The sequence below is a fragment of the Genypterus blacodes genome, unplaced genomic scaffold (genome assembly GCF_046128005.1).
Source record: "Genypterus blacodes isolate CSIRO-AG114 ecotype Tasmania unplaced genomic scaffold, CSIRO-AGI_Gbla_v1 ptg000085l_1, whole genome shotgun sequence".
Classification (NCBI taxonomy): Eukaryota; Metazoa; Chordata; class Actinopteri; order Ophidiiformes; family Ophidiidae; genus Genypterus; species Genypterus blacodes.
This window is the reverse complement of record NW_027466890.1, coordinates 803,502-826,558: the sequence shown is the minus strand read 5'-3', so window position 1 is coordinate 826,558 and position 23,057 is coordinate 803,502. Positions and strand designations below refer to the sequence as shown.

The 23,057-nt window shown below is 41.1% G+C and overlaps 1 protein-coding gene across 1 annotated transcript; it reads left to right on the top strand.

The window, feature by feature from the left end:
- Positions 1 to 113: 113 nt before the first annotated feature.
- ttll11 (tubulin tyrosine ligase-like family, member 11) lies at positions 114 to 21,914 on the top strand. Its single transcript, XM_076158619.1, has 10 exons — positions 114 to 1,122; positions 7,062 to 7,161; positions 7,414 to 7,547; positions 9,784 to 10,074; positions 11,817 to 12,101; positions 12,208 to 12,303; positions 12,397 to 12,509; positions 17,864 to 18,106; positions 18,186 to 18,292; positions 19,563 to 21,914. Exons 1-10 carry the CDS (start codon positions 598 to 600, stop codon positions 19,859 to 19,861), a joined length of 2,193 nt encoding a protein of 730 aa, XP_076014734.1. The 5' UTR covers positions 114 to 597; the 3' UTR covers positions 19,862 to 21,914.
- The last annotated feature ends 1,143 nt before the right edge of the window (positions 21,915 to 23,057 follow it).

Below are 23,057 nucleotides of genomic sequence, written 5' to 3'. Positions count from 1 at the left end.
ATATCATATATAATTGCAAGTCCTATGTCTATGTCTGACAGTCGAACGCACTCAATGCCGATGACGTAAACGCACCGCTGTTGTCATGTGTCGCAAACAGATGGAGGCTGAGCGGAGGGCCGGGCCGGTCCGCTACTGAACAACACAGGGACGCCGATACATCCTCACACTGCTAGTGTAAGGTAGAACAAGCCGCAATGAAGCGTACCAGTTTAAGTTAGTCACGACTTCAGTGATAGTTTCGCTAAAGAACAAGAACAGACGAGTGACGTTTGACAGGCTAACCGGGGGCTTGGGCTGTCTGCAGGTAGCTAGCCCGGCGTTGACAGGTGGTGCCACTAGCAGAGACGCTAGCCTCCAGAAATGCTATTATTTTGTCTATTTCGTTACTGTTAAGACACTTTTGCAGGATGTCAAGCATGTTATAGTTACACGCTTTGCTCGAGCTAACAAATGCGTGTAGTTGTTGGAAGCATTTAGCTCAGCCGGCCATTTAAAAGTAATTTTGACCAGAAAACACTAGGATTCATGCTTCATAGTGCAGCCAAGTCCTGCCCAGCAGCCTCAGCCACACCGTGTAACAATGAGTGATCGACTATGAGTGATCATTATGTGAAAGTCAAGGTTCAATTCGAGCAGATGAAGTCGTTCGGAGAGGATGCAGAGCAGGAGGGTGTGGATGCAGAGGTGCAGGGGACGGATTCCGTTTCACCGGTCACTTCTAGTATCACCACACTAGGGACAGATTCACCCAAGACCCCCATCAGCTGCAAACAAAGGAGTAAAAGTCGCAGTAAACCGAGTAAAGAGGAAAAGAACAAACACATCTCTGATTTATCACTGTTCGGCTCTGTAGCTGCTTCTCATGTTGGGAAGAACTTGAATAGATTGCATCATGAGAGGATGCTTCACGTCAAAGGAACAGGAAGGATACTGCAGGGCAGGTCAGAGTCTAATGGCAACTTCATGCTCAACAATCCACCCAAACATATGCAAGAAACCCGGCGTGGAGATGGAGCCAAGCTGGCGAAGAAAAAAAGACCCGTGACAGTGGACACCTCCAAAGCCAAAACCTCCCTGGAGGCCCTGAAGATAAGCATCAAGCAGCTGAAATGGAAAGAGGTCTGCTTGCATTCTATGATATGTTTGGTTGTTTTGGTTGTTGATTCACAAGTATAATCTTCAGCAGAGGCCATTCCATTCTTGCAATAGGGTTATCGTTTCACAAAAGAGATCATAATCATACAATTTCGGTTAGTAACTAGGTATCAATAGGAACAGTGAAGTTTCTCTTCTGCGAAACCTGATGAAGAGCCTGGCAATTTGCCTTTTCTTTATAAATAATATCTGCAAAGACTAATTATCTGCTTGAGTGTGTAACCTGAGATGATTTTATTCTCCTTGGCATTTCACAGTATGTAAAAGATACTGGAATCTGCACTGTTGCAGTCTATAAAAATTAATGACATGGGCAGTTCAGATGGGTGTATGATCATGGAGATCATGTGGCGATAATTGCTCTACTCCACTTCCCCCTCTTAAACCTATCCGGTCTGAATAAGAGTTGAGATTATGCTTTTTGTTTTTGTTGTTGTTGTTGTTGTTGTTGTTGATGTTCTAGGTTCTGTAACAGTTTATTTCTTTATTTCGTTTCTTACTGAGTAGTTCTGCGAAATCATTTTTTTTTTTAATGTTAGTCAGTAAGTGTCTCCATGGGTTTCATCTGGGTGCTTATGTTACCTCCCACATTCCACAGATATGCCGGCTAGTTGCACTGGTATCCCATAATTTCCTTAAGTCTGTGTGTTGTTGCGTGGCAACATGTCTGTGTGTACTCTACCTCCCGCACAGTCAAAGCAGGTGAATTTCATTTCAAGGGGCTATAGAGGATGGTAATATTACAGACAATTTGAAAGCATTATTACTATTTCGGTTACATTATGAAATCTCTGATGTTTCGTATTTGTAATTCTTCACAAATGGTGATGTTAAGTAGTTGATTGATCTATGCTGGCACATTATAAGTGAAACGGCAAACACTTTTAACCCTCGTCACCATTTGACACCATGACTGAAAGCTCTTCCAAGTCTTTGAAACATTTATGAGAAGGTTAAATGAGCAAGTCCCTCTTACTCTGATGAACGCCATCTGGTTAGTTCCAAAGCAATTTGCATGCAATGCAGTTAATACCCGATAGTGGCCAGCGTGATCGTGCTCTCTATTATGCATGAGAAGTAAAGAAGGGGAACAGTGACGAGTAAGGTAAAGCCTCAAGTTATTTCTGTGGCGAAATGCTGATATGTAGACCTCTCCAGTTCCAGCAGGCCTGGTGGTGGAAATGGTAACCAAAAAGCCTATACGTTATAAACGCAGTCTATATAATGTATAGCTCACACAGTCTTTGTACGCATTCTGCACCCACGACAATGTGAAGGGAACCATAGATCCTGTATGATTTTTCTGAAGGAGCCGAAACTCCAGTAACCTTAGAATTTAAGTTCTGGAAAATGTTTTCTTCAATGTGAATAGAAATGTCCAAACTCTCGGTCACTCAGGGTGATGCTGAATGTCGGATTATATTTCATAGCATTTCTTTTTAGCAGGAATTGCAGCTGTCAATTGAGTATCAGCATATGGCATTCTCTTAAAAAGGTGGGAAATGATTAGACATAAGCTCCTCTGATCCAATTGAGTTTTAATACTCTGTGAGGCAGAGAGAGAAAAGCAAGAGAGAGGGTCTGAGTCACAGCTTTGGAATTAGAGACCAACAGCTGTCTGTTTAATCACGGTGTTTGTCTTTTGATAAGGATTCAACAGGCTGAAAGTTGGATCCCCGTCAAATGTTTTTTGCCTTTGCGGAGTGACGGATGGGACCACTGTCAAAGTTAACAAGTAGTTTCTGTTTCTTTGGTCCCACATTAGCATTTCTGTTTTATCAACATTGGGTCTCGAGACAATCAAGTAGGATTTTATGAGCCACATTGTCGAAGGCTGCACTTAGATCTAGGAGAATAAGTACCAAAGAGGCACCAGAGTCAGCGGTGAGAAGTAGGTCGCTTGAGACCTTTGTTAACGCAGTTATTTGCGTCAAAGTAATAGGTAAGCTGATTTGCTACCAGACGCTCAAGAATTTTAGAGAGGAAAGGGAGATTTGAGATGGGTCTATAGTTATCTAAGCCATTTGGTTTTAAGGTGGGCTTTTGTTAGAAGGGGTTTAATATCAGCTGTTTTAAAAGCAGCAGGCGCAACCCCAAAGAGAGCGACATGTTTATAACTTGAAGAAAATAGGCCCCAAGCACCGGGCATAGGTCCTTTATAATTTTTGCAGGGAGAGGATCAAGTAAGCAGGTAATGGGCTTGGAGCAGGCAACTATTGTGTTAAAACTGGCCAGTGAGACTGTCTCAAAAATGCTTAGTGTGCAGGTCAGAGGGTCCCTCTTAGGGGCCACATCAGAAAATGGGAGAAGTAATGACTAGTCATTAGTTTGTTTTGAATAATAGCTTATGCGTGCAGAACCAAGTGCTAGTTTATAGTCTAAAAGGCTATCAGACCAGGCAAGTTGAAAAACTTCTTGTTTGTTCAGATGCCACTTCCATTCTAACCGTCTGCATGCCTGTTTAAGTGACCGGATGTCACTCGAGAACCAATGGGCCACTTTGTCTCATTTGCAGGACCTTTGCTTTAGAGGAGGAATAGACTCCAAAGTTCTGGCCAGTAGGGAGTTCATGTTGTCTGTAAGAGTATCTAGTGAGACCTTATTGGGTTTTAATACCTCTAGGGCAGGAGTGCCCAATGTGTCGATCGATCGATCGGTAATGTGGGTAGATCGCATAGCATTGAAAAAAAAAGTTAGCCTATCATCCATCCTTACTATGGCATTTGCCACTTGATAGACGTACAGGTAAGCCAGTCTGAGATCTCATCTTTTCTAACATGCAGTTCACCACGCATGTGCGGTCAACCGCGCCAGCTGCAAATCACTGGCGGGCTGATTACCTAGCCTTCCAATTTATACAATTTTACTTAAGAAAAGTAAAATTGGCTGGACCAAGTAAGAAACCAAAAACTTACAACTTCCATCCAGAATGGGAGGAGGATATATTCAAACATATTCAAAGTGTGTTTGTCAGATCTGCAAATCTACAATCGCTATCTCGAAGAAGGGAAAATTGGAACGGCACTTTCGGACAGCAGCCACCTTCCATCACTCACAGTATCGCGCACTTGCCCCCCCCCCCCCCCCCCCCCCCCCCCCCCCCCCTTATGTAGGTAGATCATTTTGACTTGGTCATTTTAAAAGTAGCTCCCAAGCTGAAAAAGTGTGGGCACGCCTGTTCTAGGGCTTGCGATAGTTCCACAGCAAGCTGGTTAATGACGCTAGGACCTATAGCACGGCTAAAGAAGGCATTCGGTTTGCCTTTGTCACAGGTTAGTCCCTCGACAAGGAAGATGTTAAGAGAATGAGCCGATAATGTGGGCATAATGGGAAACATTTTAACACTGGTCACCCCTAACCCATGTGCCAGAACTAGATCGAGACCACCTCTGTGGGTTGACGTATTCTTGGACGTATTGGGAGAAGCCCACTGAGCCAATGAGGGTAGTGAAAGCTTTACTAAATGAATCGTTTCAATTTTTTAAGTGGATATTAAAATCTCCCAGAACTATGATATTGTCGACATGAGTTACCATGTCTGAAATACAAGTGGAGAATTCATCTAAGAACTTAGTACAAGTGGTAGGGTGGAAGGGTGATAGATGACCACCGAACAGAAGGAGGGTTGATTTCCTGCCTTGGAAGGTGCTGGATTAAGGATCAAAAACTCAAACGACGAAAAGGTCAGAGTTAGCGCATCTCCTGGTGGCAAGGTTGAGAGAATGGTTAAAAATAAAGCCTACACCACCACCCTTTTTGGAGGTGCATCCAGCATTAGCGTGGGTGAAACAGGGAGCAGACGCTTGGTTTAAAGGCATATGGTCATCGTCCTTGAGCAATGTCTCGCAGAGGCTCAACATGTCAAGGCTATGCTCTTGAATCACATTAACTAAGAGTGATTTGCTAGCTAGTGTTGCATGCAGCGATACTCCTTTCTGATGAAATGCAACCCTGGATTGAAATGTACATAGATTACATTCACAGTCAAGTTACCCATAACCACTAAACTAAGCATTTACCAGAAGAATTTTTTTGATATGTCCATTGTTTAACCTCTGTCATTGCCTATTTTAATTTGATGACATGAAAATAATATGATAGTGATACTGATTTTGGTGTAGTGAGTTTAGACGTGTGTGTGTAGGTGAGGGCAGCCTGTGAGGAGTGGACGTGCAGAGGTTAAGCGTTGCGTGTCATGCCAGCTGTCGTGCAGGATTTCCCCCACCCGTCCAAATCCCTTAACAGTATCACTTCCTCTTCTTTCGCAGCTCTTTGCAACAGATCACGCAATTGCCACCATCGTTGTGCAGATTATCCCCGCGCTCTGGGTTCGCTGTGGGGACAAACACCCCTCCTCACCCACCCAGCACCTAAGTCATTCTAGTTAATCACCAATACAACCTTTATCTCCTCCTCTTTCTCTGACTCATGGATGGTATTGTGTCTCAGGGCTCTGTGGATCACTTAAATCAATCTCAGACACCTGTGATAATTTGTTTGCGAGGTGAGCCCAGTCAAAGGAAAACTACTTAAGAAGGATGTTCCATATTATTAAGCAGGCAACAGGTTTCAAGCAATATGGGAAAGAAAAAGGATCTCTCTGCTGCCGAAAAGTATCAAACGCGCAATACCTTGGACAAGGTATGAAAACATAAAATACTTCACAAAAACTTAAGCGTGATCAGACGGGGTCGTGCAGATAAAGGCATAATGAGGAAGGTTTCTGCCAGACAAATTCATCGGATTAGGAGAGCAGCTGCTAAAATGGCATTGCAAAGCAGCAAACAGGTATTGAAGCCGCTGGTGCCTCTGGAGTTCCGCGAACCTCAAGGTGGAAGATCCTCCAGAGGTTTGCAGTTGTGCATAAACCTACTATTCGGCCACCTAAACAATGCTCACAAGCAGAAACGGTTGCAGTGGGCTCAGAAATACATGAAGACTAATTTTCAAACAGTCTTGTTTACTGATGATCGCCATGCAACCCTGGATGGTCCAGATGGATGGAGTAGTGGATGGTTGGTGGATGGCCACCATGTCCCAACAAGGCTGCGACGTCAGCAAGGAGATGGCGGGGTCATGTTTTGGGCCGGAATCATGGGTAGAGAGCTGGTAGGCCCCTTTAGGGTCCCTGAAGGTGTGAAAGTGACCTCAGCAAAGTATATAGAGTTTCTGACTGACCACTTTCTTCTGTGGTTCAAAAAGAAGAACCGTGCCTTACGTGGTAAAATCTGCAAAAATGCATAACAATGCACCATCTCATGCGGCAAAGAATACATCTGTGTCATTGGCTGCTATGGGCATAAAAGGAGAGAAACTCATGGTGTGGCCCACATCTTCCCTTGACCTCAACCCTATTGAGAACCTTTGGAGCATCCTCAAGCAAAAGATCTATGAGGGTGGGAGGCAGTTCAGATCAAAACAGCAGCTCTGGGAAGCTATTCTGATATCCTGCAAAGAAATTCAACCAGAAAGTCTCCAAAAACTCACAAGTTCAATGGATGCAAGAATTGTGAAGGTGATATCAAAGAAGGGATCCTATGTTAACATATAACGTGGCCTGTTAGGATGTTTTTGATTGAAATAGCTTTTGATTTCAGTAAATATGACCTAATGCTGCAAATTCAACAATTCATTTTTAGTTCTTTACAACCTATAAAATGTTTTGAAACTTTGAAAAATACTGTGATCATTGGGAGGTTTGTTCAATACAATTTGAATCATACTCTAACGGTTGATGTATTGAAAATTATATTGAGTGTCATTTGCATTGACTATTTAGGAAAATCTGAGAAAAATATCATTTAAATAATAAATTGGAACGCGGTGTGTTATTGTTAAAAATGGTGCTTATTCATCTGCAGACTGTTCTGTCGCTCTCACCCCTCCTCTCTTTCTTTTGTCAGTTTCCTCTGGGACGTAGAGCAGCCTGTGATATCTACTGGCACGGAGTTTCCTTCCATGATAATGAAAATATAAACTCAGGGCAGGTGAACAAGTTCCCAGGTATTCATCTCTCCTATAACCTCCTGTTTACATCCTGCACCTCACTGCAATGCTTGTTGTACTTGTGTGTAATGGCCTGCGCTTAGGTTTGTGCGGAGGTCATGCCAAAATGTTATTGTTCTTTGGACTTGTATAGAATTGATTTCCTTACACTGAATCTCTCTGCGTCTCCAGGACAATGTGATCTTCCCCGTGGGCTGTGACATTTTGTTTTATTTTACAGATGTAAAGCAGTTCTTTGTGCAATTGCAGGTATGATTGAAATGCTGAGGAAGATCAACCTGAGTCGGGCCGTGAGGACTACGCAGGAGCTGTTCCCGGAGGAGTACGACTTCTATCCCCGCTCCTGGATCCTTCCTGAGGAGTATCAGTTATTTTCTACACAGGTATGCAGGCAGGGTGTGCACTTGCTCCTCTTGTCGTTATAATTACATACATGATTATTGGGGGAAAGTATTGAAGCAAAATTGACAGACTTGGATACCTGCACTTGTATAATCAAAGTTTTCTGATACTGGATGGGGAAATTTGAAGCATTTGAGAGCATTCATTAGACTTCTGTGTTTCCATGCAGTGCATAGCGATTAAAAACAAGAATATGTTGTTTGAACACGATTTCAAACAGGGTGTAGCAAAGGAACTCGCTACAGGAAAAAGTGTGTGCCCTCCAGAGAGGAAGCTGGCAAGAGATGAAATATTTTAAGAGGTGTGTAAACGCACATTCCAGGAGATTAGAAGGATTTTTGCCATCTTGCCTCTCAGTTTTAGTTATATCACACTCATATACTGTTCCTCCTCTGAAGAGAAACTCTCCATTTTCTATTGCACTCCCTTTGCTTTGGATTAGGTTTATGTCACACATTACATTGCAATCATATTCTACCTTCAAAAGCTATTGTGTTCTGCTGTTTATTTAAATCATGGTACATAATTATGTGATTTTAATTACCAAATCCAAAAACCTTAGTATTTTAACTGTGACTCAGAAACTGTGAGGGATGGTTGAATTTATAGCGTTTAATGTTTTTATCAATCACTTAATTGTTTGTGTCATCGCAAAGGAAAGGGTCAATAATTTAGCTTTACCAAGTAATGAGTATTTAACAAGTGCAAGTTTTTTCCACAAGAGGGCATCAGACTAACATTTAACTTCCATGTTCATTTAGAACAGACAGTTGCAGGGTAACACTTAAGGTGAAAACTTAACTTCTTTGTTTTCTGTATGTTACAGTGGTAAAATAAGGCACTTTCTCAACAAAAATGACTATATGAACAGTCTGGATGGAAGAGGGCTTTGAGTGTGAGTGGAGCACTAGCAGCACTGGTGATTCTGTGCAATTGCTGAGGAGGGCACTAATGTATCACTGTAGAAATTTGAAAACAACCCTCAGATCTCTGTAGACTTTGAAAGATGGATGCAGTGACAGCTCATAGCTCAGGCTACATCCTAATGGATAAGCTGATTATTATGACACCAGGTTTATGTGAATGACACAATGTCTCGCGCTTTGACTACACCTGTCTGGCCTGACTGAAATGATATGAAGATATTCAAAATCCCGAGTAAATGCAAACCTTTTGAGCATTCTGTGAAAATAAAATAAAGACGTCTGCAGCACACAAATCTTTATTCCACGCCTCTAATTTATTCTCTAGGCTTTCATTCAGGCAGAAACATTCGGGAGACAAATTGTCTGAGTGCAGTGAGGAATGATAGAATGCTGTCTTTTCATTAACACCATTCTTGCATATAACACCTTTTTTAGATTATTTATTTTATTATTGATGGAAGCCCAATGAATTGCAAAAATGCCCAAGGCCTCAATTCTAACCTCAAAAGAGATAAAGTTGTTGTATTTTTCAGGTATATCATGTACATCTTTATTATTAGTACAATATATGGTTATTCAGAACAAATTCATGCAATACTCAGTTCTGAAGTATTTCAATAGTCTGTTATATAGTTTGTCGCTGCCTTTAAATCAGTCTCAACAAGAGGTAGAAACTGAGTAACACAAAGTGGCTGTATGAGGCTTTTCACATATCTACTTCCGCTGAATCCATTTTTCCAAGCCAAAAAGAATGACTAACCATGCAGTTTCTCATGTCTAATGCTGGAGTAGCCAGATGCTGCTCAGAAGATCTCTAGTTCAAGTTGAATCAGTGTAGAAATTGCTGATTAATATCTGATTATAAATCAACCGGGTCAACATGATGTAGTTATTGTTATTCTAATCAAGAATCATAGCTCATTGTGAAACAGTGACCTTTAATAATACTGTTAAAAAATGTGGCGTAAGGCTATGCTTAGAAATGAATAATATTTTATATTTTATATAATTATTTTCAACATATAATTTGTTTTTGCAAGTGTTTTATCATTTTGTCTGGTACAATGACCATTAACTGCAATATGGCAAATTTTGTTCCTTTGTATTAGGTACACTTTAAACTTATGACACATAATGAATGGTTAGATTCATTCAAAGCATCACATTTGTTTACAAACTGTAAACAAACAATTAAACAACAAATTGTAACTTGTGCGGTATGTGATTAATGATAGTGAGTAATGATGATATATGCAGTGCTTAGTAGTCCGAATTTTTGTTTTGTTTTTAGATGCGCATGGTGAAGGAAAACGACTCAACTGTGAATCCCACATTCATCGTCAAGCCGGATGGGGGCTCTCAGGGGGATGGCATCTACCTCATCCGTGACCCCAGTGACCTAAAGCTCATGGCGGGTTCACAGGCCAGACAGGCTGTAGTCCAGGAATACATCCAGAGGCCTTTGCTCATCGACAAACTCAAGTTTGATATCCGGCTGTATGTGCTGATCAAGTCTTTGGAGCCTCTGGAGATCTATATTGCCAAGGAAGGCTTGACGCGGTTTTGCACCGAGCCCTATCAGGTAGCCATGAAGATCTTAATGATGATCATCTTTTTACAGCACCAAACATTTCAATTAATATGAGAATGTACGATTTTCAATAAAGCATTCAAGTATGTCAAACACATCCTTCCTCTTTGCTTCCTGCATAATCAAAGTTTGGAGGCGATTGTAGGAGTGATGTTCATCGTATTGACACGCTTACACACACAATCTCCAATTATAGAAATAGGATATGTTTGAGTTAAACTTACACCGATGATTCTCTCCACAGAGAGATAGGTCAGCATTCTTAAAAATATGCTCCTAGGTGTTTCCTTATTTGATTTTTACATATTGATTTTTGTGTAAATGGTGTCATTGCTCTGTTTGCTACTATACATTTAAGCCAGGGATGTCAAACTCATTTTAGGTTGGGGCCACATTCAGCCCAATTTAGATTCAAGTGGGCCGGATTAGTAAAATCATACCATAATAACCTAAAAATGGATGTAAATGGATAACTCCAAGTTTTCCCTTTGTGTTAGTGCAAATAAGAACAGGTTCATATTGCAAATGTTTACTTTTATTTAACTATCTTTTTACAAAACACATGATGAACAACCTGAAATTTCTTAACTCAGTGGATCCCAAACTTTTTCTGAAGGGCCGCCCTTCTGTAGATAAGAATATTTTCTTGCCTCCCGCATGATTTTAAATGTACACACATTTCCACATCTGTATAGAAATGTGAGCTGAACTGACGCACTATCCGTGGATAACTCCCAAAAAGTCTGCACAGTTACAATTTGCTTTCACTGACAACAATACAGGAGAAAAATAGTAATATTTAATGATAATGTGTTTGCTGTATGGAGAGAATTAAAGAGAAATTACAATAGATAAAATATTCAAAGACATTTCCAGAACAAACACGCAGCATTTAGTGAAAAGTACAAAGCAGGAAGTTAACTTAAAATAGCGATTTGGATACTGCTGTGGAAAGCTGGCGAGAGCAAATCGATCAAGAAGATCGATTTGAGAATATTGTAAGGCACGGAAAGCCGTTCACAGACGGAGATTACATGAAAGAATCATTTACGGATGCTGTCACTTTGCGTGTCACAAAATCGACATGCGCTGTGGGAAATGTAGTTTATGGACAATTTACGCTTAAAAGCTCTTTGCTCTCCCAGGCCACATAAAATGGCGTGGCGGGCTGGATTCGGCCCACGGGCCTTGAGGTTCACACCTGTGATTTAAGCACATTAGTGTTTACCTGTCTGGTGGCATATGTGATCTGACTCCAAGTTGTGTTTTAATTGATGCACTGCTACTGATACTGGATTGTATTGTAAAACTTTCCGTGTTGAGAGTATAAGCACATCGATCGGTTCAACTTTTAGCCAGTTCATAAGGAAGTGTATTGTATTGATGTTAGTGCTGTATAGACACTGTACTAGCTGAAGTTGGCTTAAATGTGTTTTTTTGTGACATTCATCCATATTAGCGGGCAGTAATACACTTGTGAAAGAATAAGAGGACTTAATAAAAGTTTAGTTCTATCAGGCGCAGATAATATAAAAATTGCGGTGTGATATAACTGGAAGAAAATAAGCTTTATCTACATCTTTTATTTAATACATACTGCAATCACATCATCTCAATTGGCTATATCTGATCAATCCCATTTAATTTAGTTTGAATGTTAAATTTACTGAAACCTGCAAATGAAATAATTCCATCTCCATGTGAAATATCATTTTTTTCCCCTGATTGTACAGGAGCCGTGCCAAAAGAATCTGAGTCATGTGTTCATGCACCTGACAAACTACTCCCTCAACGTCCACAGTGGCAAGTTTGTTCACTCGGACAGCCAGAGCACGGGCAGCAAACGCACCCTGTCCAGTGTGCTGTACAGGCTGGCTGCTAAAGGCGTAGACATCAAGAAGGTGTGGTCCGACATCATATCTCTGGTCATCAAGACTGTGATTGCCGTGGTGCCCGAACTCAAGGTCTACTATCAGGCTGATATACCGCCTGGCAAACCAGGACCCACATGCTTCCAGGTGGGGAGTGTGTGTGTCATTTCTGTTGTGTTAAAAGTGAAGTGTGTTTTCTATATGTTCTGTTTAGTTAAAAGTGAACAATCTGGTGTGTGTGTGTGTGTGTCAGATATTAGGTTTTGACATCCTGCTGATGAAGAACCTAAAGCCAGTGTTACTAGAAGTCAACTCCAACCCCAGTATGAGGATAGAACACGAACAAGAGGCAAGATTGACTATGATGACACTGGTATCATTATTGGTATTTTATCATTATTATTATCTGTGCTTGAATAAACACTTGTGGTGTTAATTCCAGGTGACACCAGGAGTGTTTGAGTTTGTGCCCAGTCCAGTGGATGAAGAGGTGAAAGTGGCTGTAATCAGGGACACACTGCGCCTCATGGACCCCGGTCACAAGAAGTTTTCATTGTAAGTTTTCTTTGTTTGCTGGTCTTATAGGGCCATGGCTCCTTACTGCACCTCTTTCTCTTCCAAGACCTTCTTAAGGAACACATTCACGCCAAACCTCACTATAAGCGTGTCAAGTGAAAAAATTACATTTAGCTGAGCTTGGTTGGACTTTCACACTTGATCATACTAAATGCAGTGTTTCGGTGACTCTGGCAGACCGACCAGTCTGTCAAATTTCTCAGGGCTTGTATTCTTCTCTCCTTCTATTTTCCTTCTCCATTTCCCCCTTGCTCCTTCCTCGCTTCCCCTCTGAGATCATCCTTCGACAGATATTTGATCTGATTTGCTCTGCAACTGAGAGGAATTGCTTCTAGGGATAAAACCCTCTTAACTGTTTTATTCATGACCAAGTGCGTATTGGTTTAGTCCCCATATAATATGTTTAGTCCGTATTCTTCCTGTATCGGGTTCAGGCTGGATTCATCAGAGCCACATTGCTTACTTGATGCCTAGATGTGTACACCAATGAATTGCTGTACACATCCTAACCTTGTAGGGTAATGTAGTACATTGATTTGTAATTATTTTTGCTTCTAACCAATTCCCATCCATTTTGTGAGACACTAATTCCTGAATTTAATGTTGAACTTCACAATTTACAACACTTGAGAATATTGAGACATGCATTGAGACATGCCTTTCTATGGGAATTTAACTGGAGTAGTGGTAGTGTGTATTACAGTTTGGGTATTACATGGAACTGTTTTCATATACTCTTTAAATTTACCAGTTACTTCCTTCTCCTCTAATGCTGACCAGCCGTTGAGAAAGAAGTGGAGAAAGCAACATGGTTCAATATTCCCCAAGCAATAGGTAGCCATTGTAATATTGGTATTTAATTAAAAAGCGTGATGCCTGGGATTATATTACATTTTGGACGTGTAAGTAAGTGGAAACACATTAAGGACTTAATCTCCAAATTTTAAATAATTTAAGTAGTGAAAGAAAATCCTTATCAAATGACCCTGTGTAATAAGAGTATCCACAATCTGCGATCATGTAAGGAGACGGATCAATAAAGGCAACACGGCCATGATCTCAAATTATGTCATTAGTCCTCCTGATAAAAGTGAGACACTGCTCATAGTGAATTTAGAAACATAGTGACACTTGCATGAACAGGCTTTCGAGTGCGATGTAAAGGAAGTAACGAGCAATGATTTCAGCCCACCTGTGTAAAAATAGTGGTAGTATTTCAAAATATGCAGATGTTTTAAATAGTGCACAACTGTACGCAGCGCACAAGAAGTATAGTAAACATTTCAGTTTTATGGCGTGCGTGCGTGCATGAGCAGAGACCTGGAAGGGTTAGACTGATATCAACAATTTGGATGACATATTTGGACCGATCAGTATGAGGCGGTTTCTATAAAATAATGATCTAGTCATTAAATGCCAGTAGTGAGTCTGTTCTCTCTTTCAAGCGTGGTAAACGTAAATCATGGGTGAGAAGTACAAGTGCTTTAGATGCCATCAGTTGAACCTCATGCATGTTTTACTCAAAAGATTTAGAAGCCCATGGCTGTACTGTCTCATTGTCTGTATAAATGATGAAATCATTGCGCAGTGATGATTCTAGAAACTGCGTGAGCGTTCATGCACTAGTGTTAACATTCATGTCAGGTTGTGATAGCAGGGAATTGTACTGCCAGGTTTGCAGATTGTCCCTGATTCTTGTGTTTAGGAGTTGGGGTGAGGTAATCAATAATGCAGACACACTTATCTTTGAGGGGAACACACCGCATCAGCTGATCGGATGAATCGGGGCTTCTATCTATAACGGCTTTCAATTACAAGCGCTGAACTTTAACTTTCATTCACATGCATGCATCAATTTCAATATCATCATATTCTGCTGGCAACAACATTAATGTACCGAACTGCTCGTACTCCTATCTCATGTCCTGCCCCAGTCACACAGATGTCACACAGATGCTTCCAGTCAGTTTTGTGCCCAGGAGCTACATATGATAAACAACCTAACAGAGGCTAATCTCACAAATCACTAAAACATCTCTGAAACTCTTGAGCGCACCACTCCTTCAAGCTTGATGTTTTTGGTTTCTCTTATAATAATTTCTGCCTGCAAGACCGAGTGGCTTTGGATTGTCAGCCACAATTACTCATACACTTAAGTTGAGGACATTTGGACATTCAATTGCACTGTGTCCCTGCATTTTAGTAAAGGCACATTATAGAATTACCACTACTCGTACTACTACTGAATATATTGAATAATAACGATTGAGTCTCGACGTTAAAAGCACAAAGTGTCCCCTACGTTGCGACGGGAGGTTAAGTGATTTGTTTACTGCACATATGGTGTGTGTTAGTAAGTACCTGTGTTGTGTTTCCGACAGCTGTTCTGCCGTGGGATGGATGAGATTCAGTCTCTCAGAACGTTGAGTTCTGCATAGACGGAAGGGAAAGTGGTGAGAAATGGCCGACCATCTATAGTACAATGCTGAACAGAGGCAGCTGGATCACAGTGGTGCTGCTGCTGTGTAAAGGAGATGAAGTGAAAACGTATACGAGAGAGATAAGGGAACATAAAATTGCAGAACAAAGTGGGATTTTAAGAACACAGGAAGAGACAAATGGACAATATGAGGAGGAGGGTGTGATGGTATCGGTGACTCTCAGATATGCACTTCTTGCACCCATCTTGTTAATCCTGTGTTTTTTCTCAGAGGGTGATTTATGAGCCATTATGAAGTGTGTGTGTGTGTGTGTGTGACACCGATATTCACAGGCACATACCTTAAAATGTGTGTGCTAGACACAAGATTACAAAAGCATCTTCCATACAAAAATGAATAAATGCATTTTGTCTCACAGCCGCTCTGCAGCCCAAAGATAACAATGGTTGAACTGGCCAAATGCATTTTAAATTTCAGATCCGTCTTAATTGTTCATAAAGTTTGGACGCTCATTCTCCTGCAGCGAGACAAAGAATTATCGCCTCATTTATTTACCTGAGGCGGGATTTATTCATGTCGCTCCTCTTCTGATCCTGCGCAGCGCCCCCCACTTTGGCAACCACTGACTTAGACCAAAGCAGTTAACAGTGTCCGTATGGGTTAATTTTAAGGTTTTCAAAGTTTGAAAAGTGCTTGGATTTTGAAAACATTTCTTGAAATTAAATTGCAATTGCATTATATTTATAAAAAATCTGGTTGAAGAATGTGCTCTTAATAATACAGTGAGTGTATCATGACAGTGGCGTCTGCCTATGATGTGCAACAAACCCCACAAATGGCATTTTCACCTGAAGCATACCGAGGATCAACTACTTTGTTTACCACATCCACTTTAAAGGAGGAGATGTGTTGCTCTGTATATTTATTGGACCAGATGCAAATGTAACAACGGCATCACCAGTTTGTTCTGTCTTGGAGCTGAAAGCTTTGATGTTGCTGAAGTGAATCTGGCTCTTTCAAAATAATAATTTTTATAATAAAGAATGCACTTGGTTGATTTATTTATCACCATACATGCATCTTATATGAAGATGAATGAGTCGTGATAAATCATCTCTGCTGGTTATGGCATACAGAGGGTTGTGTGTGTGTGTGTGCGCGCTTATTGTCTACCAACACCTCTGTCAGTGTGACATTTCTTGTCAAACATTTCTTGTTTACATGATGCACTAGTGGCATCAGTTTATGGCTGAACATTCTCTGGAATAAATGAAGCTTTATGTTGCATTAACTATTTTGTTCATGTACAATATCAGGAACAATGAAAAATAATGCATTCACTCACGAATGTCTTAGACAGCTGGCTTACATAACCTTGTGTGTGAAATAGAATACAGAATATGACATAACTTCTACAGTATGAGTCTATAATATGGTTTGATGTGCCTCAGTATTGGCTCATCAGGATCAGTACTGGTACAATTAGGAAGGTTGAGGATTTATTCTGGGCTTTGAGTTCCATCCAATGTTGTGTCTTTTCTGCAGACTGCTGTGGGGATGTTTCCTCAAAGTGAGAGTTCTCAGGTTTACTCATCGCTTACCTTTAAAATACTGTGTATATTTGTTCTCTGAATATCAGATTGAAAAAGAAGCACAAAGGTATACAAGAGACGAGGCAATTTATTATTATCTTATACTCAGATGTTAGTTTAGAATATTGCCGCAAATCCAGAGTCAAACACTAATTTTCCGAATCAGAATTCCAAGGTAGTTAATTATGTTTTCCTAAGAGACTTAAAAGCTGTTTGATTCTGCCGTATTTTTGCTTCTGTTTGTTGTTGTTTGCAGGATGACTCAATAAGTTACATTTACAAATTACAGTTACATTTTGCTGAAAGCTGTAGTACAAAGAAGTTTTGTTAAAACATTTTGAGAGGTTGGTTGATAAGATTTTGAGGTGAATCCCCTTTTACTTTATGTTATCAAACAATCAAACTGCCGTTCTTGATTTGCATTTCTTTCCTAAACTAAATATAGATAATATAAAAAGATAGATATAGACTTCCCATCCCAAACATGGTGGAGCATTTCCCTTCAGAAGAGTTTGTAACAAGTTTGAGGGACAAAGCCAACCAGTAGCCAAATCATAAAAATGTTTTGTATTTATTGTGTCATGGTTTTATGTATAAACCTTGGAAGCGAAATGCATCTGTCTATTGATGCAAGCAGTGGGTGCAAGAGAATGCGTGATGAGGTTATGAAAAGAGGAGTTAAAACTTTCAGTTATAGTACCGCATACAACATAATTCTCTCCTGCTCGCCTACTTAGATGGAGTATAAATGCAGACTGCAGTGCAAAGCTCTGTGCATTTATCTTACTCAAGTGGGCCGTCTGTAAATCAGTTGATAAAGGTTCACTGGCCCGGCCTTATGGTCCTGTGGTCCTGCAGGCCATTACTCAGCCCTGCTGCTGGAAAACTCTAATGTCCAATATAATGTCCAGACCTGTGTGTGCAGTCTGTGAGGCTCCACAGATGCTAGAAGAATCTGTAAGCTATCTCGCTAATAAAATAGAACTGAGGTCTGTCATTGAAATTCGATTGAGATAGCTACAGCGTAGTTAAGCAACTTGTTCCATTTACAACCAGACCTCTTTCTTTCTCTCTCTATCTCTCTTTTTTTATGCCATACTACAGCTTTCAGCAAAATGTAAAAAGTGACGCCCAATCTATACAATGCAACCTAGTATTCATGAAGGAAGGAATGAATTCCATCATTTGTTTCAGATTCGTCTCTCTAATATTGATTTTGTGATTTCTGAAGATTACAAATACTTTAGTGTATCCAAACTCAAACTCTGTTTATAGTAATGTTGTAGTTTCTGTCTCAAAGCTCCCAACCAAAGGCTGCATTCGAGCAGGGGGCTGAGATTCCCATCGAGGCGGAGTCACAGGAGAGGAGCCCAGATGAAGGCGGAGCTCTGCCCTCCCTGTGTCTGAAGCAGGTTTACCCCAAATACACCAAACAGTTCAACCATCTGCGGCTGGTCGAACGCATCGCCACTCTGTTCATACGCTTCCTCGGGGTCAAAGGCAACATGCGCCTAGGCCCGACTGCCTTCAGGACCTTCATCAGGTAGGAATCTTATAAGAAGTGTAGGAATAATGTCAGAGAAATGTCAGATTAAGTTTCCTAATGATCCTATTGCCTTTAGGACCTGCAAACTGAGCAACAGTAATTTCACCATGGCATCAGTCGACATCGTCTACATAGATATCACACGACGTTGGTCCGGTTCCACCCCTGAGTCTAGAGAAGCAGGTAACGCACACACACAGACACACAGACACACAGACACACAGACACACACACACACACACACACACACACACACACACACACACACACGTTAAAACACAACCACCCTTAAAGTGGACAGCTAGCTGGCTACCCTTGAATCTCGGAGCAAGTAATATGCACTGTGTAATATCGTGTCACTCTTTGTCAGATTCTCTCCGACACTCCCTTAAATTAAATGAGCTGAGATCACCAAGTGACAGCTCAGAAACTCTCCACCATGAATTATTCAAAGACTGCACCTTTGCACAAAATGTTTGCAAAGCAGAACCGATGGATGGAAATCACATGGACCAGGATGGAGTGGCCTGTGGGGACGAGATTGCGAGCTGCATGTAGAATTAGCTCATACGTATGCAGAAATGAGTCATGTCCTATTTGTGTCTTTGTGCATTTAAGTAGTGGAACGGGAACAAGCATAAAGCAGATTTTTACAAATTGCAACTGTTTTGTTCTGCATAATGTGAAGGCTGAATCATGATTTGGATAGGAGTGTTGAAAGCCTCCACCCAGCTCCTCAGGAGAAACCCTGATGCCTTTATTTAAGCTTGTTTTCTCGCTTTTACTTCACTTCTTCACAAAGACGGTTTGATTTAAAGGCCAATACTGCAAGGACACACAAGACAGCATGAGATAAAGAAAAGAAACAATGAGTTATGAAGGAAATTATACCAGTGCTCCTTAAAAGTCTGGTGGCTCCAGGAATGAATAACAATTTAACAATTAATACACCACACTTGACTGGATTTCACCAAACAATAAGTCCTGCATGAATCTCCATTTTGGGAATGTTAATGTGAATAAGTCCAGGGTAATTTCTTTGACTTTTAACTCTTACCTCCCACTGTTCCACCTGTGGGTTGCTATCATAGTACTATGTACCCCTAAACTGTGGTCATTTAAAGTGACAATACATAGAAGTGGTTGCAACTCCCATAATTCAATGCAAAGAGCAGCTGTCATGGTGAGGCGATGTGACTTGTTGACATACACCAAACAAGTCATGTCTTTATGTGTTTGTTTACCCCAAACGTCTCCAGACTAGAAGAAACTGTACATTCTGCCACCTACTGGGCCGGAGTAGGCGTAGCAACCCTTCTTCGTCACGAAAGGTTGACGTGCGTCATTTTCCCAGGAATGATTCACTGTGTTTGGGTTATTTTTTGCTAAACGTTTTCATCCAGGTTCCTCCTCAGTTCTCATGGCTCACCTCAGCCACTCTTTGTGTTTCCAGGTATGGGGCTACATGCGTTTGTGGAGGCCTTTTTCTCCCTGGCAGCTCGCAGGTTTAAGTCCCTGGTGCTGAAGGAGCAGATTGTGTCGCTGCTGGATCTCTGCGAGGCTCAGCTGGACTCCCCGATAGGCGAGGACCGGCGTTCTCTGAGTTGCAGCCGGGCCATGCCGCGTGCCTCCAAGACCCAGGCCCACCCTCAGCTCAGCTCGCCGGCTCCTGCACGGAGAGCGGCCAGCCAGGACCAGAGGCTCAATCAGAGACTCAGGTCTATCACACTCAGGTCCAGTGTAGAGAACTGACGGGGGGGGTAGGCGGGGGTGTGGGCTTAAACCAAACAACTACGCCGCTGCCTTCAGCCTCCTCTACAGAAGCAGAGATTAGACATCCATCTCCCCTCACTGGGCACGATGGGAGCTGAGAAGAGGACCGGCTCAGCCCCTGCTGGCTGAAGACTGTTCTGGGCTTGATTGCTTTTCCTTCAGATGAAGAAGATGTCCACAGGGGGCTGGACTAGTTAACAGAGCGAGGGAGATACAGGGCTGGAGCGCGGCCTCCCCTCCCCCTGCTGTGATTACATATGGTCAGACAGAGAGGTCCAGTCAGGGAAAGAATACGGCTGCTTTTATTGTACTTATTTATTCTACAGGGCAGCTATTTGCTTCCCTTCACGTTTTTCATGCAATTCTACCAAGACAATCAATACACACCTAAACACACACACTGACAAACATTCTTTTAAGGGATAACAGTGGATATTTCAATGCATATACAGGTGCAGCTCAAACAATTACAATATCCTGGAAAAGTTCATTTATTTTAGATTCATTACACACAAAGACAAACATTTCCAGCCTTAAATTGTTATAATTTTGATAATAATTTTGATGGCTTATAGCTCATGAAAACCCCATATTCACTATCTCAGAAAATAAGAATATTACATAAGACCAATAAAATTTAAAACTTTTTAATACAGAAATGTCGGCCTTCTGAAAAGTATGTTCATGTATGCACTCAATACTTCAGTCTGCATTGTTGGGTATGGTCTCTGATCTTCCTTCTGACAATACCCCATAGATTCTCTATGGAGTTTAGGTCAGGCAAGTTTGCTGGCCAGTCAAGCACAGGTAAACCATGGTCGTTAAACCACCTATTGTTACTTTTGGTAGTGTGGGCAGGTGCCAAGTCCTGCTGGAAATTGAAATCAGCATCTCCATAAAGCTTGTCAGCAGATGGAAGCATGAAGTGCCCTAAAATTTCCTGGTAGACGGCTGCTGACTCCAGCCTCAGTCCAAGCCTTGTGAAGCTCCCCCACATTCTTGAATGGGTTTTTCTTGACAATCCTTTCAAGGCTGCGGTTATCCCTGTTGCTTGTGCACCTTTTCCTACCACTCTTTTTCCTTTCTATGGATATGCTTGGATACAACACTCTGAACAGCCAGCTTCTTTAGCAATGGCCTTTTGTGGCTTACCCTCCTTATGGAGGGTGTCAATGACTGTCTTCTGGACAACTGTCAAGTCAGTAGTCTTCCACATGATTGTGTAGCCGACTGAACCAGACTAAGAGCAATGTAAAGGTTCAGGAAACCTTTGCAGGTGATTTCAATTGATTAGCTGATTAGAGTGTGACACCGTAAGTCTAAAATATTGAACGTTTTCATAATATTCTAATTTTCTGAGATACTGAATTTTGGGTGTTCATGAGCTGTAAGCCATACTTATCAAAATTATGACAAATATGTATGATGTAATTTATTCTCAAAATTGCATTATCACTCTTTGAATTGTTAGATTTGCCTAGAAATGGCTCGTCCTCGCTCCGGGTTCCCATTGTCGCTACCTGATTTGGACCCGGAAGTCTGATTTAAACCATGCATGCGTGTCACGTTTAGAAATGCGTCGACATCAGGTCTCCATTTTCCTGCTACAACATCTGAGAAAGTTGTACGTTGTACATTTTGTACGTTTAGCAAAAAGTACATTTGTAGCAGCTGTTCAACTTGTCGCTTGTTCAACTGCAATCCAACAATGAAATCACTTGCCTTCTTTTGTCTTTTACAGGATTGTTTCCTGTAAAATTATGGAAAGGTATTGCTGCCACGGCATGAAGAGAAAACCAATCACGAACTATTATGTGATACGACTTTATCATATATGATATGAGCTTATGATCCATCTTTCGCTATTCATTATTGACCATCTCTTGTTTGAATCTGTCGGAGTCAGATTTTAAAAACTTGAAACAGATGAACAAAATTAAGAACCTGGAACTAATTAAAATTTGATTCTAACAAATTAAAACATTGATTTCAGGGTCCATATGCCTCCGAATGTTAAATAAAACTTTAAATAAACGGATGTATCACTGAGCTCCTCGCTGTTGCCTTTGCTTTTGTGTGGCATGTTATCATCAGGATAAGTGTGTGTGTGTGTGTGTGTGTGTGTGTGTGTGTGTGTGTGTGTGTGTGTGTGTGTGTGTGTGTGTGTGTTTGTGTAGGAAGAAAACAGACACACGCACACAGTGTGTGACTTTGTCTTTACTTAATGTTTGAAGGCCATCGATATGAAAAGCCACGAGTAACAATGAAAACATGTTGTCCCTGTGGCTCAAAGTAGTAGGCTACCATCAGTAACGACACCTATCATGTTACAGCAGCAATGGGCCTCGAACTCACAATCTTGTGATTACCAACCATCAGCTTTACCCCAAATTAAAAATTTCCCCAAACTTACAGCATCCTAGTGCCATCTAGATGCTGTGTTTCCTCTCTTTCCTTGGCCAAGACATGGGCTTTTCACAAAAATAACCAATATGGTCCATGGGTACACACTAACATTTTTGTTGACCAAAATTCTAAATTTCCCCAAACTTACACCAATCTATCTTAGTGCCATCTACAGTTAGGTCCATAAGTATTTGGACATTGACACAGTTTTCCCAATTTTGGCTCTGTACACCACCACAATGGATTTGAAATGAAACAACCAAGATGTGCTTTAAGAACAGACTTTCGGCTTTAATTTGAAGGTATTTACTGTACATCCAAATCAGGTGAACGGTATAGGAATTACAACAATTTCTATATGTGTTTCAAGGGACCAAAAGTAATTGACAATTGGCTGCTGCTGCTGCTCAGCTGTTATATGGCCAGGTGGATGTTTTTTCATTCACAAGGAGCAGATAAAAGGTCTAGAGTTCATTTCAAATGTGGTATTTGCATTTGGAATCTGTTGCTGTCAACTCTCAACATGAGGTCCAAAGAACTGTCACCATTAGGATGAAAGCAAGCCTAAATTAGGAAGAAAAAAAAAAAAAAATCAAAACAAACCCATCAGAGAGATAGCAAAAACATTAGGTGTGGCAAAATCAACTGTTAGGTACATTCTTAATCATTTCCCTGGTGAAGAAAAACCCCTTCACAACAGTTGGCCAGATCAAGAACACTCGCCATGAGGTAGGTGTATCTGAGAGAAGACTTCACCACAGGTTTCCCC